Consider the following 14,454-nt stretch of genomic DNA (forward strand, 5'->3'; position numbering starts at 1 on the left):
GTATTGTTTCTTTATGAAAAGCTTACTTATTAAAACTCTCATTAGCAACAACAAACTGGAGGCCAATTAAGCCATAAAATGTTGGGGAAATGGTTGGGTTATATATGTGAAATTCTCATAGTGTGCCCTAAAGACATAGTGGCCATTTAAAAACTTTCTTTTTTTTTTTTTTTTTTTTTTTGAGGCGGAGTCTCGCTCTGTTGCCAAAGCTGTGGTGTAGTGCTGTGATCTCAGCTCACTGCAACCTCTGCCTCCTGGATTCAAGCTATTCTGCCTCAGCCACCTGAGTGTCTGGGATTATAGGCGTGCGCCACCATGCCCAGCTTATTTTTGTATTTTTAGTAGAGACGGGGTTTCACTGTGTTGGTCAGGCTGGTCTCGAACTCCTGATCTCATGATCCGCCTGCCTTGGCCTCCCAAAGTGCTGGGATTACAGGCATTTAAAAACTTTTTAGGCTGGTCACGGTGGCTCATGCCTGTAATTTCAGGACTTTGGGAGGCTGAGGCAGTAGGATCACTTGTGGCCAAGAGTTTGAGAGAGCAATTATAGTCTCTACAATGAAAAACTTTTTTTTTTTTTTTTTAAAGACAGAGTTGCACTCTGTGGCCCAGTGGCGCGATCTCAGCTTAGTGCAACCTCTGCTTCCGGGGTTCAAGTAATTCTCATGCCTCAGCCTCCCTAGTAGCTGGAATTACAGGCATGCACCACCACACCTGGCTAATTGTATTTTTAGTAGAGATAGGGTTTTGCCATGTTGGCCAGGCTGGTCTTGACCTCCTGACCTGAAGTGATCGCCTACCTCAAACCCCCAAAGTGCTGGGATTACAGACATAACAGCCTATAATAAAAAACTTTAAAAGTTTAAAAAAAAAATTTAAACTTCTTAGAGGTTCTCGAATATTATCTTTCTTTCATTAAGAAATCATAATATAGTTTTTGGCTAACTTGTGGAACCAATTTTTTTGGTCAAATATTGAGGTGAGGTTTGCTACCTGTAACTTAAAGTAACATTTAGAGACATATTTTACTCAGATTGACCCTAATTATATATCTGTGACGTGATTTTTAAATTGAAATCAGCCGGGCACGGTGGCTCATGCCTGTAATCCCAGCACTTTGGGAGGCCTAGGTGGGTGGATCACCTGAGGTCAGGAGTTTGAGACCAGCCTTGGCCAACATAGCAAAACCCGTCTCTACTAAAAATATAAAAATTAGCTGGGCAGGTGGCACATGCCTATAATCCCAGCTACTTGGGAGGCTGAGGCTGGAGAATTGCCCGGGTGGCAGAGGTTTCAGTAAGCTGAGATTGTGCCACTGGGCTCCAGCCTGGGCAACAAAGCAAGACTGTCTTAAAAAAAAAAAAAAAAAAAAGTCGTTCTTTATTTACCATGCGATCTTTCCAGTACACTTGCTAATTGCTACTTCAGAGTATAGCCAGATGTGGTGGCCCACACCTGTAATTCCAGCACTTTGGGGAAGACAAGATGAGCGAATTGTTTGAGTCCACGAGTTGGAGACCACCCTGGGCAACATGGTGAAACCTCATCTCTACAAAAAAATACCAAAAAAATTAACCGGCCATGGTATTGGGTGCCTGTAATCCCAGCTATTCAGGAAGCCAAGTTGGGAAGATCGCTTGAGCCCGGGGAAGTTGAGACTGTAGTGAGTTGTGATTGTGCCATTGCACCAGCCCGGGTGATAGAGCAAGACCTCTGTCTCAAAAAAAAAAAGTATCAGTATATATGTTAAAGTATTTATTAAAGTATACAACAAATATATGTAAACAATACAGTCACAGTATCAGAGTATAAAATGATTACTGAAAAATAAATTAATTTGAATAGTTACTCCAGAAAATAATTAATGGGGATTCTACTTGAAAATTCACTTTTTTATTTTGGAATTGTGTTGATTTTTATCCTGACACCCTTTGTTCTGGTATTAATTTCCATTACTAAATTTTCCCAGCTTACCTCCTTTGAATGAATTGGGCCTTTTGCCCCTTTTCTCACACTGACAGTATCCCAAGGGTGGTAATAGGTGGGCATGAATGAGAGGTTCTAGGTTCTTGGTGTGGGTCGCAGAGATCTGTTTTTTCTGTCTCACAACCCGCTTAGGTGAATCTGTCTCTGTCATCAAGCACACTGATCCCGTCCCTGACCCACGAGCTGTCAACCAAGATAAAAAGAACATGCTGTTTTCTGTAAGTACTTTATGAAATGTGTTTTTATTTACAGACATTTCCAAAGCCTAATCAAATGTTATGTTTTTCACTGCCAGCCATCACTGGCTATCCTTCTAAAGGATAATCACACTTTTCATGGTCAGTCTTAGGTGTCAGAATATGGCAGTAACATAACGTGTGACTTAGATGTCTTTTAATTGGCAAGTTTTGGGGGACCAAAAAAAAAAAATGATCAGCTCATACATCTTCAAACTCTTACCTGCAAACATAGTTGAAAAGTAGATTTGTTTGGAAAAGCCTTAGCCAATAAAGGGTATTTTCAAAATGATGTAGATGACAGCTGCTATTTGTATGTGGTTCACGATAAAAAGGTGCGTGTTTAGAGAGAGAGAGAAAGCAAACATGGCAAACCATTAATAATGGTGAGTCTAGGTGCAAAGTATATGAATGTTCATTTTACTATTTCACTTTTTCTATTGATGTGAAAAATTTTTTGAATAGTGAGGAAATGCATGGATTTTTGGTTTGGAATCTGTAATGATTTTAAGTTGGGGACATTTGTGGGTTTGTATGAGAACCTGACTATTACCCATAGTAAGTAAATAGAGGTACCCTGAAAATAGTGAAGCCATGTCCTTCTCTTACAACACTAGGAATTAAAGTGGCATGGGAGAGACTGCTCATACTTGATTTCTTTGGTTTTTGGACCCTGTCACATGAGTAGGAGTTCTCAAGATAGCCCATGGGGCTAGTTGCCGTTCCTATTACAGTGAGAAAAGTAGGGGCCTTGAGTTGTTAGAGCCAGAAGTGGAGAATGCTTAGAGTTGAACTATACGAGTTTGAAAAATTGGAAACACCAGAGGGGTTAAGAGCACTGCTTTGAAGATGGTCTACAAGCCGGGCTCATATAGAAATCTAGGTGGGTCAGTACAGAGCTGCCTGGCATAAGTAAGTACCACATGGAGCATTGCTTGTTGTCACAGTTGTATGGCTGGTTGCTTGAACAGTAGCCAGTGGAAGACCTAGTAGAATGTGTTGAGAATCTGGGTGCCCTAGTCAAAATCCAGCGTCGGTATTTAAGTTGGGATGTGGTATTCATCTTGTGACCAGTTCTCTACTTCTGTCCTAGGGTACAAACATTGCTGCTGGGAAAGCTATGGGAGTGGTGGTAGCAACTGGAGTTAACACTGAAATTGGCAAGATCCGGGATGAAATGGTGGCAACAGAGCAGGAGAGAACACCTCTTCAGCAAAAACTAGATGAATTTGGGGAACAGCTTTCCAAAGTCATCTCCCTTATTTGCATTGCAGTCTGGATCATAAATATTGGGCACTTCAATGACCCGGTTCATGGAGGGTCCTGGATCAGAGGTGCTATTTACTACTTTAAAATTGCAGTGGCCCTGGCTGTAGCAGCCATTCCTGAAGGTCTGCCTGCAGTCATCACCACCTGCCTGGCTCTTGGAACTCGCAGAATGGCAAAGAAAAATGCCATTGTTCGAAGCCTCCCGTCTGTGGAAACCCTTGGTTGTACTTCTGTTATCTGCTCGGACAAGACTGGTACACTTACAACAAACCAGATGTCAGTCTGCAGGGTAAGAGGAGTAATTTAGAATATTCCCTGTCGTGGTTCTTTGTTCATCCTACCAATATGCCTTCATGCCATCAAAACTTTTGATTTGTAATATCATACGTTTCTGTGGGCTGTGTGTATAGCCTGAGCTTAATTTCTAGTATTTGAGAGGATCTAATCATTTAATAAAACTTTCACAAAATACAGGATATCTGTATGGCTGATATACTTGTATTAGATGTAAGAGAATTAGAGAAATTATGTTTTCCTTTAATTTAAAAAAAAAAAAGGCTGGGCGCAGTGGCTCACGCCTGTAATCCCAGCACTTTGAGAGGCCGAGGCAGGTGGATCACCTGAGGTCAGAAGTTTGAGACCAACCTGACCAATATGGTGAAACCCTGTCTCTACTAAAAAGACAAAAATTAGCTGAGTGTGGTGGCGTGCACCTGTGGTCCCAGCTACTCGAGAGGCTGAGACAGGAGAATTGCTTGAACCTGGGCAGCGGAGGTTGCAGTGAGCCAAGATCACACCACTGCTGTCAATCCTGGGTGACAAGCAAGACTCCATCTCAAAGAAAAGAAAAGAAAAAAGACAGGGTCTCATTCTGTTGCCCAGGCTAGTGTGCAGTGATACAGCTGTGGCTCACTTACAGCCTCAACCTCCCAGGCTCAAGTCCTCCCACCCCAGCCTCACAAGTAGCTGCAACCACAAGTGCATACCACCATGCCCCACTAATTTTTAATTTTTTTTTGTAGAGGCAGGTTCTCACTATGTCACCAGGCTGGTCTTGAATTCCTGGGCTCAAGTGATCCTCCTGCCTTGGCCTCCCAAAGAGCTGGGATTACAAGCATGAGCCACCACACTCAGCCTCCTTTCTAATTTTCCCGATCCTCTGTCTCTAGGTGTATGTTAACAGACAAGTTCTAGAGAAAGCTGCTGGTTAACCTCTCTACCTGAAGTCCTAATTGGTTTTTCTATCACATGTTGAATGAAGCATGCTTTTTCCTAAAAAGTAAATAGTCATCTCTCAGTATTCATTGGAGACTGGTTCCAGGACCTCCCTCAGATACCACACTCTGCAGATGCTCAAGTCTCTGAAATGAAGTGGTTCAATACTTGCATATAACCTTGTTCATCCTCCAGTATACTTGAAATCATCTCCAGATTACTTACAATATCTAACATAATATTATAAATGATACGTAAATAGTTAAACTGTGTTGTTTAGGGATAGTTAGCCTGTGTTGTTTAGGGAATAATGAAAAGAAAAAAATGTACATGTCCAGTACAGATGCAGTTATTTTTCCATCTGCTGTTTAGTTGACCGTGGATGTGGAACCCACAGGTACAGAGGGCTGACTAAAATTGCTTTTAACTTGCTTTACTCTGTGTATTCATCATATATATTTTTTGTTTGTTTGTTTGTTCTTGTTTTGAGATGGAGTTTCGCTCTTGTTGCCCAGGCTGTAGTGCAATGGCCCGATCTCAGCTCACTACAACCTCCGCCTTCTGGGTTCAAGCGATTCTCCTGCTTCAGCCTCCCAAGTAGCTGGGATTACAGGCATGCGCCCCCACGCCCGACTAATTTTTTGTATTTTTAGTAGAGATAGGGTTTCTCCATGTTGGTCAGGCTGGTCTCGAACTCCTGACCTCAAGTGATCCGCCCGCCTCCTTGGCTTCCCAAAGTGCTGGGATTATAGGCGTTGAGCCCCCGCGCCCGGCCATCCTATATTTTTTGACCATAATTTGATAAAATAATTTAAACCTGCTGTTAGAAAAGTAACAACTGAATAAATAATGCAATAATTATACAGCTGGATTATTTTGTATAATTCACTTTCCTTAGGTTTTGCTTAAACAACTTGGTACAAGTCTATTCCAAAAGGTACACTTGACTCATGCAGAGTAGACATATATCACATATTTTATTTGGCTCATTAATTGGCAAGGGAATCTGTATTTGAGGAAGTGTTCAATATTAGAATATTAGAATAGGGATTGCTAGGTTAGATTACAAAACTAATGTCTTATAGGGAAACCTCATATACATGAGCATTTATTTAATAGCACAGTGTTACATTTTCCTAGAATGGGCTTGTTAAATAATGCTTCTGTATGATATTGAAAGGATGTAGTTATCTTGGCCTTTTCGTCAGGTTTTAGATAATTATTTTTAACATCGGAAATTGTTTTATAATCAGTTAAGCCCTGTGAATTTTTATTTTGCCAATTTTAAGTTCATGATGATTTTTTAGATACAGGTTCTCCCTCCCCTGCAAGCTCCTTGTGAAGTCCAAACCCACATTTAGAATTGACAGAACTGGGGTGTTCCAACTTTCAAAGTGGAAAGCTTCTAGGTTTGTCTTGGGTTTCTCCAGGATATTAAGGTGTTTGACTGAGCTACTTAAGTTCTTATTTTTTGGAACCAAAAGGTTGGATGAATTGGCTAAAAGTCAGTTTTGTCATACTGGTTGTTTCAGGAAGAGAAAGGGAATTTTCTTATTTACTATTTTGTGTCTCACTTAGCCTGAAAGCTTTAATTCCTCAGAATAGTCTTTATGTCCATGAAAGTAAGCCATGTGTAAAATTGTAATTTTTAAAATTTCAGTTTCCCAGTTCACTGTAAATTTTTTTTTGTTCTTTTCTCCCTTGAATGGCTTGACTTAAAATGTTTTCTTATAATGAAGAAAAAGCCTGCCTGTTCTGAGTGAAGCTCTACCTCACAACAGGAAGCTGGTGCTAATTGGTATTCTGCAGGAGGCTTCTTGCAGTGGTATTGCATAACTGCCCTTGACTTAGGAAGATTTTCATCCTGCATATCCTAAATGGTTGACTTGCTCACAGTCAAAAATGTCGGAGTACATTTAGATTTAGCTAATGTAGATTCAGATTCTGAATGTCTTTTAGAATATTTTGGGCTTTGGTATAGACTCAAAGAATTTCACATTTTTGGCTGGCACAGTGGTTCACGCCTGTAATTTCAGCACTTTGGGAGGCCAAGGCGGGCGGATCACCTGAGGTCAGGAGTTCGAGACCAGCCTGACCAACATAGTGAAACCTCATCTCTACTAATATTACAAAAATTAGCTGGGCATGTTGGCAGGCGCCTATAATTTCACCTATTGGGGAGGCTGAGGCAGGAGAATCACTTGAACCCGGGAGGCGGAGGTTGCAGTGAGTCGAGTTGTGCCATTGCACTCCATCCAGCCTAGGCGACAGAGTGAAACTCCACCTCAAAAAAAAAAAAAAAAAAAGTTATTTTAAAATAAAGATTAACTAATTTCCTTACTGAATGTGGGATGAATTGCTCTGAAAAGATGTGTTTTTAAAACACAACATAGCTTTGTTGTTGTTGTTATTACGGAGTTTTGCTCTGTCGCCCAGGCTAGAGTGCAGTGGCGCAATCTCAGCCCACTGCAACCTCTGCCTCCCGGGTCCAAGCACTTCTCTCCCTCAACCTCCCGAGTAGCTGGGATTACAGGTGCCCACCACCACGCCCGGCTGATTTTTTATATTTTTAGTAGAGACGGGTTTCACCATCTTTGTCAGGCTGATCTTTAGCTCCTGACCTCATGATCTGCCCACCTCGGCCTCTCAAAGTGCTGGGATTATAGGCGTGAGCCACCATGCCCAGCTCAATGTGGCCTTTTTAACTTGAGTTTTACATTTTTAAAATTCCCCTTAGAGAATGATTTGATCAGATTATTAATTGCTCATATTTCAGAGAAAGCATGAGAAAATATAGTTTTGACATCACTTTCTGTAATTTTTTCTTTTTAGAGGAGGTTTTACAAGTTTTCATTTGCAATGAAAACACAAGCCTAAATCTTACTTTTCCAAACTGGGCGTCTGAATTATAATTTGTGAATGCAAATCAAGCAGTGGAAAAATTATCTTTAAGAAAATAGCTTATGTCGCTTTAAAAAATAAAAGTAATCCTTTCCTAAGCATGCTTCCATCTGTATTGTCTAGGGAACATCAATTCATTCAGCTCTGCGGGCTCCTTACTGTATACATATAGTTATGCAGCTTCATAGAACATGAGCTATTGCCACAATAAAAATAAGTGGGAAGGAGCAGAGAAGCAGTTTGTCTTATTTTACTCGGGAAATGTTTATGCATCTCTGAAATGTGAGTTTATTCTTCCCAAGCTTTTGTGCTTAGCTCTAAGGCAGGACTACCTAATACCACTCTCACAGCCAGCCATTTGAAATTTGGGATTGTGAGCAATCTAAAGAGTAACTTGTCTCTGGAACTGACCTTTTGCTGACCGGGAGTCCTCATAACTTGGGTTTTGTGTGGGTTGTTGTGTGTTTGGTGCCACTGCTGCTCATTCATTCAGCACCTCAGTGATGCTGTTTTTCATACTGTTCGATTGGTCGGGGGTATGATGGGCGAAGCAGGCTAATATAATTAAGCTAGTTAGGGTAAGGGACAGTACTGCTGATGCTGAGTGAGCCTCAGTGAGTTTTATTAAAGTTGTTTTTGTAAATGAAACAGATTGTTTGCCTTTGTCTTAAGCTAACAAAGGTAGTTTATTTGTGTAGTATTTTTTTAAAATCCCTTTTAAATACTCTGATGCGCTCTCCTCCTACAGATGTTCATTCTAGACAGAGTGGAAGGTGATACTTGTTCCCTTAATGAGTTTACCATAACTGGGTCAACTTATGCACCTATTGGAGAAGTGTGAGTAACCCTCCTCCTCATTTAAAGGATCTGGTGTGGCAGTTTAGTATTTGTATTGATTTGCAGCATGTCTACAAAGTTAAGACAGCTTTCTGAATGTGGCTCAAGTCAACACTTATTACTAAAGTAGTAAATGTTTTTAAAACAAAAACTTTGAAAGATGAACCAAAGGTTATAATCCAGTCATCTTTTTGCATCTTCTGGGTTCCAAACTTTCAAGAGGGATTTGTGTTTGTTATTCACTAATGCCAGTGGTGGAAGAATTGAATTAAGAATTTCTGGTCTTTTTACTGATTGATTTCTGATATCAGAGATGCATTCTCTCTTTTGTTTTTGTCTAATATGGCTCTGGCATCAAATTCTTTGGAATTTTTTCTAGTATGTTGTCCCAGAAATTCTGTTTTCATTATTAAAGAATTGCGGGGGGCGGTGGGGGGGAATCAATAGTGGCGACCATACCCTGCTCTGAGAGTGTTTTCTCTTTGGGCAGGCATAAAGATGATAAACCAGTGAAATGTCACCAGTATGATGGTCTGGTAGAATTAGCAACAATTTGTGCTCTTTGTAATGACTCTGCTTTGGATTACAATGAGGTAAGTTTCTTCATAAATTAGAAGAAATGGCTGTTCCTAGTTCAAGGGTGGGGTGGGTAGAATGAAAGTCTAGCCAGTCTGCCTTCCTCCCTTTTGAAAGTCAAGGGTGCCTGATTTTGTTTCCCCGTTCCATTCAGAACCTTATGGTGGGGCCAGCATGACCTCACCAAAGAAAGCTGAGAGCCTTTCACATATCCTCTGTGGCTGAGCATTGCAGTTAGTTAACTTAAAGTTGTAGTATATGTGATGTTCTTATCTGTTGATAGCATACTTACTATAAATGAATAAAACCCAGGATAGAAAATGCTTTCCTGAAAGCAAAGGATATAGTTTCTGTCTCAAAGGTAAGCCAGTCCCTGTCAGAGACAGAATGTGAACTCTTCAGAATGATAAGCAATGACATGGAATTACATTATTATGTGAAGGTACTCTTTGAATTAATAGTGTGATCAGTGGCTTCTTATGTTTGGGTGAAATAATAAATACTGTGTTTGATGTCATCTTATATTTAAGGGAAATGAAAAACCTACTTATTAGAATAAGATCACATACACACCTGTACTTTGAATATGTTTTTAACTATCTGGGTCACCTGTTCCAGAGGAGGATAAAAATGGCCTTACAATGTTGTAATAGAGGACAGATTGTGCTTTTGTGGGAAAAAAATATTAAAGATAAATTTATCTGTGTACTTCTCCCTTTTTTCTACTTTCTGTGCCTTTAACCAATACAGGCAAAGGGTGTGTATGAAAAAGTTGGAGAAGCTACAGAGACTGCTCTCACTTGCCTAGTAGAGAAGATGAATGTATTTGATACTGAATTGAAGGGTCTTTCTAAAATAGAACGTGCAAATGCCTGCAACTCAGTGAGTATTTGAACCTGGTTTATTGTTCATGCTGCTTATCAGTCGTACTATATATACTTAGTGTCTGCACTGTCCTACTCTCTTAGAAAACGAATTATACCTTGTCTCCTCAAACTTACAGTATTTCCTTCCCCATATTCACTCTCAGGTAAGATGCTCTTCCTGTGTATTTGACGAAGAAAATAAAAGCAATCAATAGCTAATTTCCTTGAGTGACCCTCTGTGCCCACAGGGGCTGTCCTCTCCCATAGTGCTGTGAACAGTGTTCTTGCTCCTTAGCAGAAGCCACCTCCTCCCAACATCTTTGCTGCATTATTTATTTCCATCTCTACTAGATGTTCTTCAGCATAGGGGGAAATAACAGTGTCTTTCTGTCTTAAAACTTTCCTTTGACCTTATTTCCCCTGTCAGCCACCACACTTTCTTTTCCTGTTCAATTAAACTTTTTTTTTTTTTTTTTTTTTTTTTTTGAGACAGAGTCTCTCTCTGTCGCCAGGTTGGAGTGCCATGGCGTGATCTTGGCTCACTGCAACCTCTGCCTCCTGGGTTCAAGCGATTCTCCTGCCTTAGCCTCCCTAGTAGCTGGGATTACAGGCGCACGCCACCATGCCCAGCTAATTTTTTGTATTTTTAGTAGAAATGGGGTTTCACCATGCTAGCCAGGCTGGTCTCGAACTGCTGACCTCAGGTGATCCGCCCGCCTCAGCCTCCCAAAGTGCTGGGATTACAGGCATGAGCCACCGCGCCTGGGCATCAAACAAACATTTCTTAACTCATTTGATGAGACCAACATAACCAAATACCAAAGGTCAGTGTGGTGATGGTGGTGGTGGTGGCAGAGGGCACTGACATTGTCCATGTATACACTGAACAAATAAGTGGCCTCTGAGCCTTTTTCTCTCTGCCTGTCAGAGTCTTTGAGACAGGACTGATTTGACCAGCATCACTATGACAAGGGCCAGTAGCAAGGATGGGAGTCTCCACAGTGAGTTGGACCTGAGTGAGGTTCCTCTCAAAGAGCTGCTGCTCCCTCCTGCCAAGACCACCATACTGGACCTGTCCTGCGGTACTACCCTTAGATTTCTGTGGCCTCACAAGCCCGGGAGCCTAGACCTCAGTAGAAACACTTTGCAACGGCTGCTGGTGGACACTGGCCATCCATTGAGTCTCTAGCACCTGGGTCTCCTCAAAAGACTGGTCCCCCTGCCTGTCACTTGGCTCAGCTTAAGAACTTGAAATGGACCGGGCGCAGTGGCTCACAACTGTAATCCCAACACTTTGGGAAGCTGAGGCGGGAGAGTCACTTGAGGCCAAGAGTTTAGTGCAGCGTCACTGCACTTCAGCCTGGGCAACAGAGTCAGACCCCATCTCAAAAAAAATTAAGGCCTGAAGTGGCTAAACTTGAAGGATAACTCCCTTTATCTTATCCTGGCCAAAGTGGTAGATGATTGCTTGGATGAGAAGTGATACGCAGATAAGATGTTGCAATACACAAAGTCTGTGTGGGTCAGTTAGTCACGTGGGTGCTAAGGACAGGTGGGAGAGAAGAAGCAAGCTACAGAAGCAGCTCAAGAATGGGAACTGAGGAAGCTGTGGTTGTATTGGAGGAAGGAGTGTGATGCCCTCAAAGCAGCCAAGGAGGAGCAGAAGGAGCTTAGGGACGTAAGTCAGGCTCTCAAAGTCTATGTCTGGTTCCTGCCCCCACAAACCACCACCCAGGAAACATCATTCCTGAGTTATGTGGCAGCAGCAGCAGCTGCTCCTTTTATATGGCAGACAGGCTGATTGCTTGTTGGGCAAGAGCCCTCCCTCCTACACTGTCTCAGAGTGAATACCCTCTCTCTGCAGTCCAGAGTCTGCACAGCCACATGGTCCTCTAATAGGTCCACCAGACCATTTGCCTACAAGCAGCCTCATCCTCAGTGTCCACTGTCTCCTAGCTGTGGAGCTTGGATTCCTATAGAATTGGGTTCTGCCAGACATACCTCTTTTTGGCATCAGACCTACCTGTCTGTCATCACCATGGGGCTGCCAGTCAGTACTTTTGCAGCCTCTTTATAGGACGTTGTTGTAACTTAGGGTTCCCTGGTAGAATAAGGAGCGATGGGAAGGGGAGAGGTCCTGCATGCCTGAAGGAACAGGTCTGGGGGAGGAGAGAGGTAGAACTCAGCCTTTTCTAGTTGTCATACACAGCTGTATAAAGGCAAGCCTCATTTAGCAAAATGATTAGTTGTCACCACGTTTAATGCTTTTTGTGTGTCATAAGCCCTTTCATCCCTTCCTGGGTAATAAGGGCAAATGAGGAGGCACTGTGTCATTGGGGGGTAGTACAGCCTGAGTTGGGAGGGAGCAGTATACCTGTTTTCTTAATAACCTCAAACATCAAGCATTTTAGTGACCACACAGAATTTCAGGGTGAAAAGTTCTAGACCATCATGTCCAGCCTGCAGGTAGGGACACCAAGCCCTTCCATGACCTGTGTGGCGTGGTCTTCCGGTTAGTGTGAGGCAGCATTTTGTCTCCTTTATACTGTCCTGAGAAAACAAAACTCACAGTGGAATTGAGACCGTCTCAGCTGAAGTATAGATTCCTTTTCAGTAAACTGATGCACAATTCACAAATGGCAATCTCAGAGCCATGAAGGCCTTGGACCACTCCTTTGGCTTCTTCCCTCTACCCATGTGTCTTCCATGAACCCGAAGCAGTCCAGGCTTATTCACTCTGCCAGTAAGCAAGGACGTGGATCCTGGCAGAGCCACGTTGCCTGTGATCTATTAGTTGGTGTAACTAAAAATCTGAGGCAGCCTGAAAACAGCTTCACAGATTGAGGGGGTTTGAGTCTTTTGATTCTAGACCTCTGACTACTCCTGCCGAGTGATGGGAAACAAGTCATGTCATGGGGCTGAACCAGCACTGGCTCACTAGCCAGTGACCACACAAGTACGGGCAATGCTGTCATCTTTGTGTCTCCCTGCTCCAGAGCTCCCTTGTCCCATCTTTTTCACATCCCTTGGCCAAGGGATCGGAAACAGCTGTCATGCTGCTCGTTCACTAAGGATTTCCAGACACAAGCTCTTTGCCTCCCTTCCCACTTGAGATAGCAGGAACCCATGTGTAGTTTAGAAGCAGAGAGAGCAGGTCCAGCGTTTTGGCCCCATGGCTTGTTTGGCTAGGTCCGTGGTTCTTGGCCAGCCTAGTACTGAAAGGGATTTCCCTCCCCCACTCCCAGCCCAAGACCTCTTACCTGGGTAGGTCCACGCCTTCCTCAGAATCATTGCATGTTCCTTTAGTCATCCCAGTGCCATTGGCGCAAATGCTTAATTGAAACTAAACACACGTGTCATTGAGATGATACAGAATCCAGCGTAGCACTCATAACCATTCCTTTGCTGCCTGAGGCGGTTCAGTGGCTGGCAGGCCAGCAGGATCGCTGCAGGGCCCTTAGCCCCATCTAGTCAGTTCATCAGCCTTCAGTCCTCCCGTAGCTTCCTAGGTTAGATGCTGATGTTCTTGGGGATTTCTATGATGATTTTTAAATATGTGTCAGTGGGAACAAATTAATATAATTAACTCACCACATTAACCAAATTAAGGTGGAAAAAAACAATAAGGTCACCTCAGTAGGTGCATATGATGAAACCCATCTGTTACACCAAACTAAGACTATAAAAGCATGTCTTTAACGCCGACGGTGTGTTTACACAGATACCATGCTAACATAACAGAATTCTCACCATTTCTATGCAGTATTATACTGGCATTCCTGGTCTGTGTAGTAGGCAAGAAAAGTATAAAAACTGGAAGAGAAGGGGTATCTTTAGTTGTAGGTAACGTTGTAAAGCCAAAGGTTTATTCTCAGTCCTCATCTTACCTATTTTGTTGGTGCCGTCACTCGCTCCCTCTTTGAAGCACCTCTTCACTTGGCTTCCACGATCCCATACTTGCTCTCCCTCCCTTGGCCTCTCATTCGAGGTCTTCTTAGCTGGATCTTTCACATAGCACCGGGAGGTGAAGGCTCCGTAGTCCGCAGCCATTTCTGTCTATAGTTACTCCCATGATCTCTTCTGGTCTCATGACTGTAATCAGTAGCCACTAGCTATCTAAAACTACTTAGAATGCTTTAAAAAATACTTAGAATACCTGAAAACACTTCCCTAGATGCTCTAGCCATATTCACTTAAAGTGCTTATCCATCACGTGTGACAGCCACATGAACAGTGGCCACAGAGCATTGCCATCTTGCACAGAGTTCTGGTGGACAGCTCTGCTTGGGGCTATCTCTTCACCTCCAGCGTTCCCTAGTTTAATTCAGTGTCATTATACTGAATGGTATTCCTTGTCTCCCTTCAGCCAATGCTTTTGTTTTTTGAGACGGAGTTTGCTCTTTCGTCCAGGGTGGCGTGAAGTGGCGCAATCTCGTCTCGCTGGAATCTCTGCCCCCCCCCCCCGGCTTTAAGCAGTTCTCCTGCCTCGGCCTCCTGAGTAGCTGGGATTATAGGTGCCTGCCACCACACCTAGCTAATTTTTGTAGACAAGGTTTCACTGTGTTGGC

The 14,454-nt window shown here is 42.7% G+C and overlaps 1 protein-coding gene across 3 annotated transcripts in view; it reads left to right on the plus strand.

Annotated features, from left to right (window-relative positions):
- ATP2A2 (ATPase sarcoplasmic/endoplasmic reticulum Ca2+ transporting 2) overlaps positions 1–14,454 on the plus strand; it is a 69,509-nt gene that overhangs the window by 42,707 nt on the left and 12,348 nt on the right. For all 3 annotated transcript variants that reach the window (XM_054443886.2, XM_054443884.2, XM_054443883.2), the window contains exons 7-11: positions 2,119–2,204; positions 3,316–3,780; positions 8,356–8,444; positions 8,935–9,037; positions 9,771–9,902. In XM_054443886.2, the coding sequence (XP_054299861.1) occupies positions 2,119–2,204; positions 3,316–3,780; positions 8,356–8,444; positions 8,935–9,037; positions 9,771–9,902 (875 nt within the window). The remainder of the gene's footprint in view (positions 1–2,118; positions 2,205–3,315; positions 3,781–8,355; positions 8,445–8,934; positions 9,038–9,770; positions 9,903–14,454) is intronic.

This window comes from Pongo pygmaeus, chromosome 10 (assembly GCF_028885625.2).
Source record: "Pongo pygmaeus isolate AG05252 chromosome 10, NHGRI_mPonPyg2-v2.0_pri, whole genome shotgun sequence".
Taxonomy (NCBI): Eukaryota; Metazoa; Chordata; class Mammalia; order Primates; family Hominidae; genus Pongo; species Pongo pygmaeus.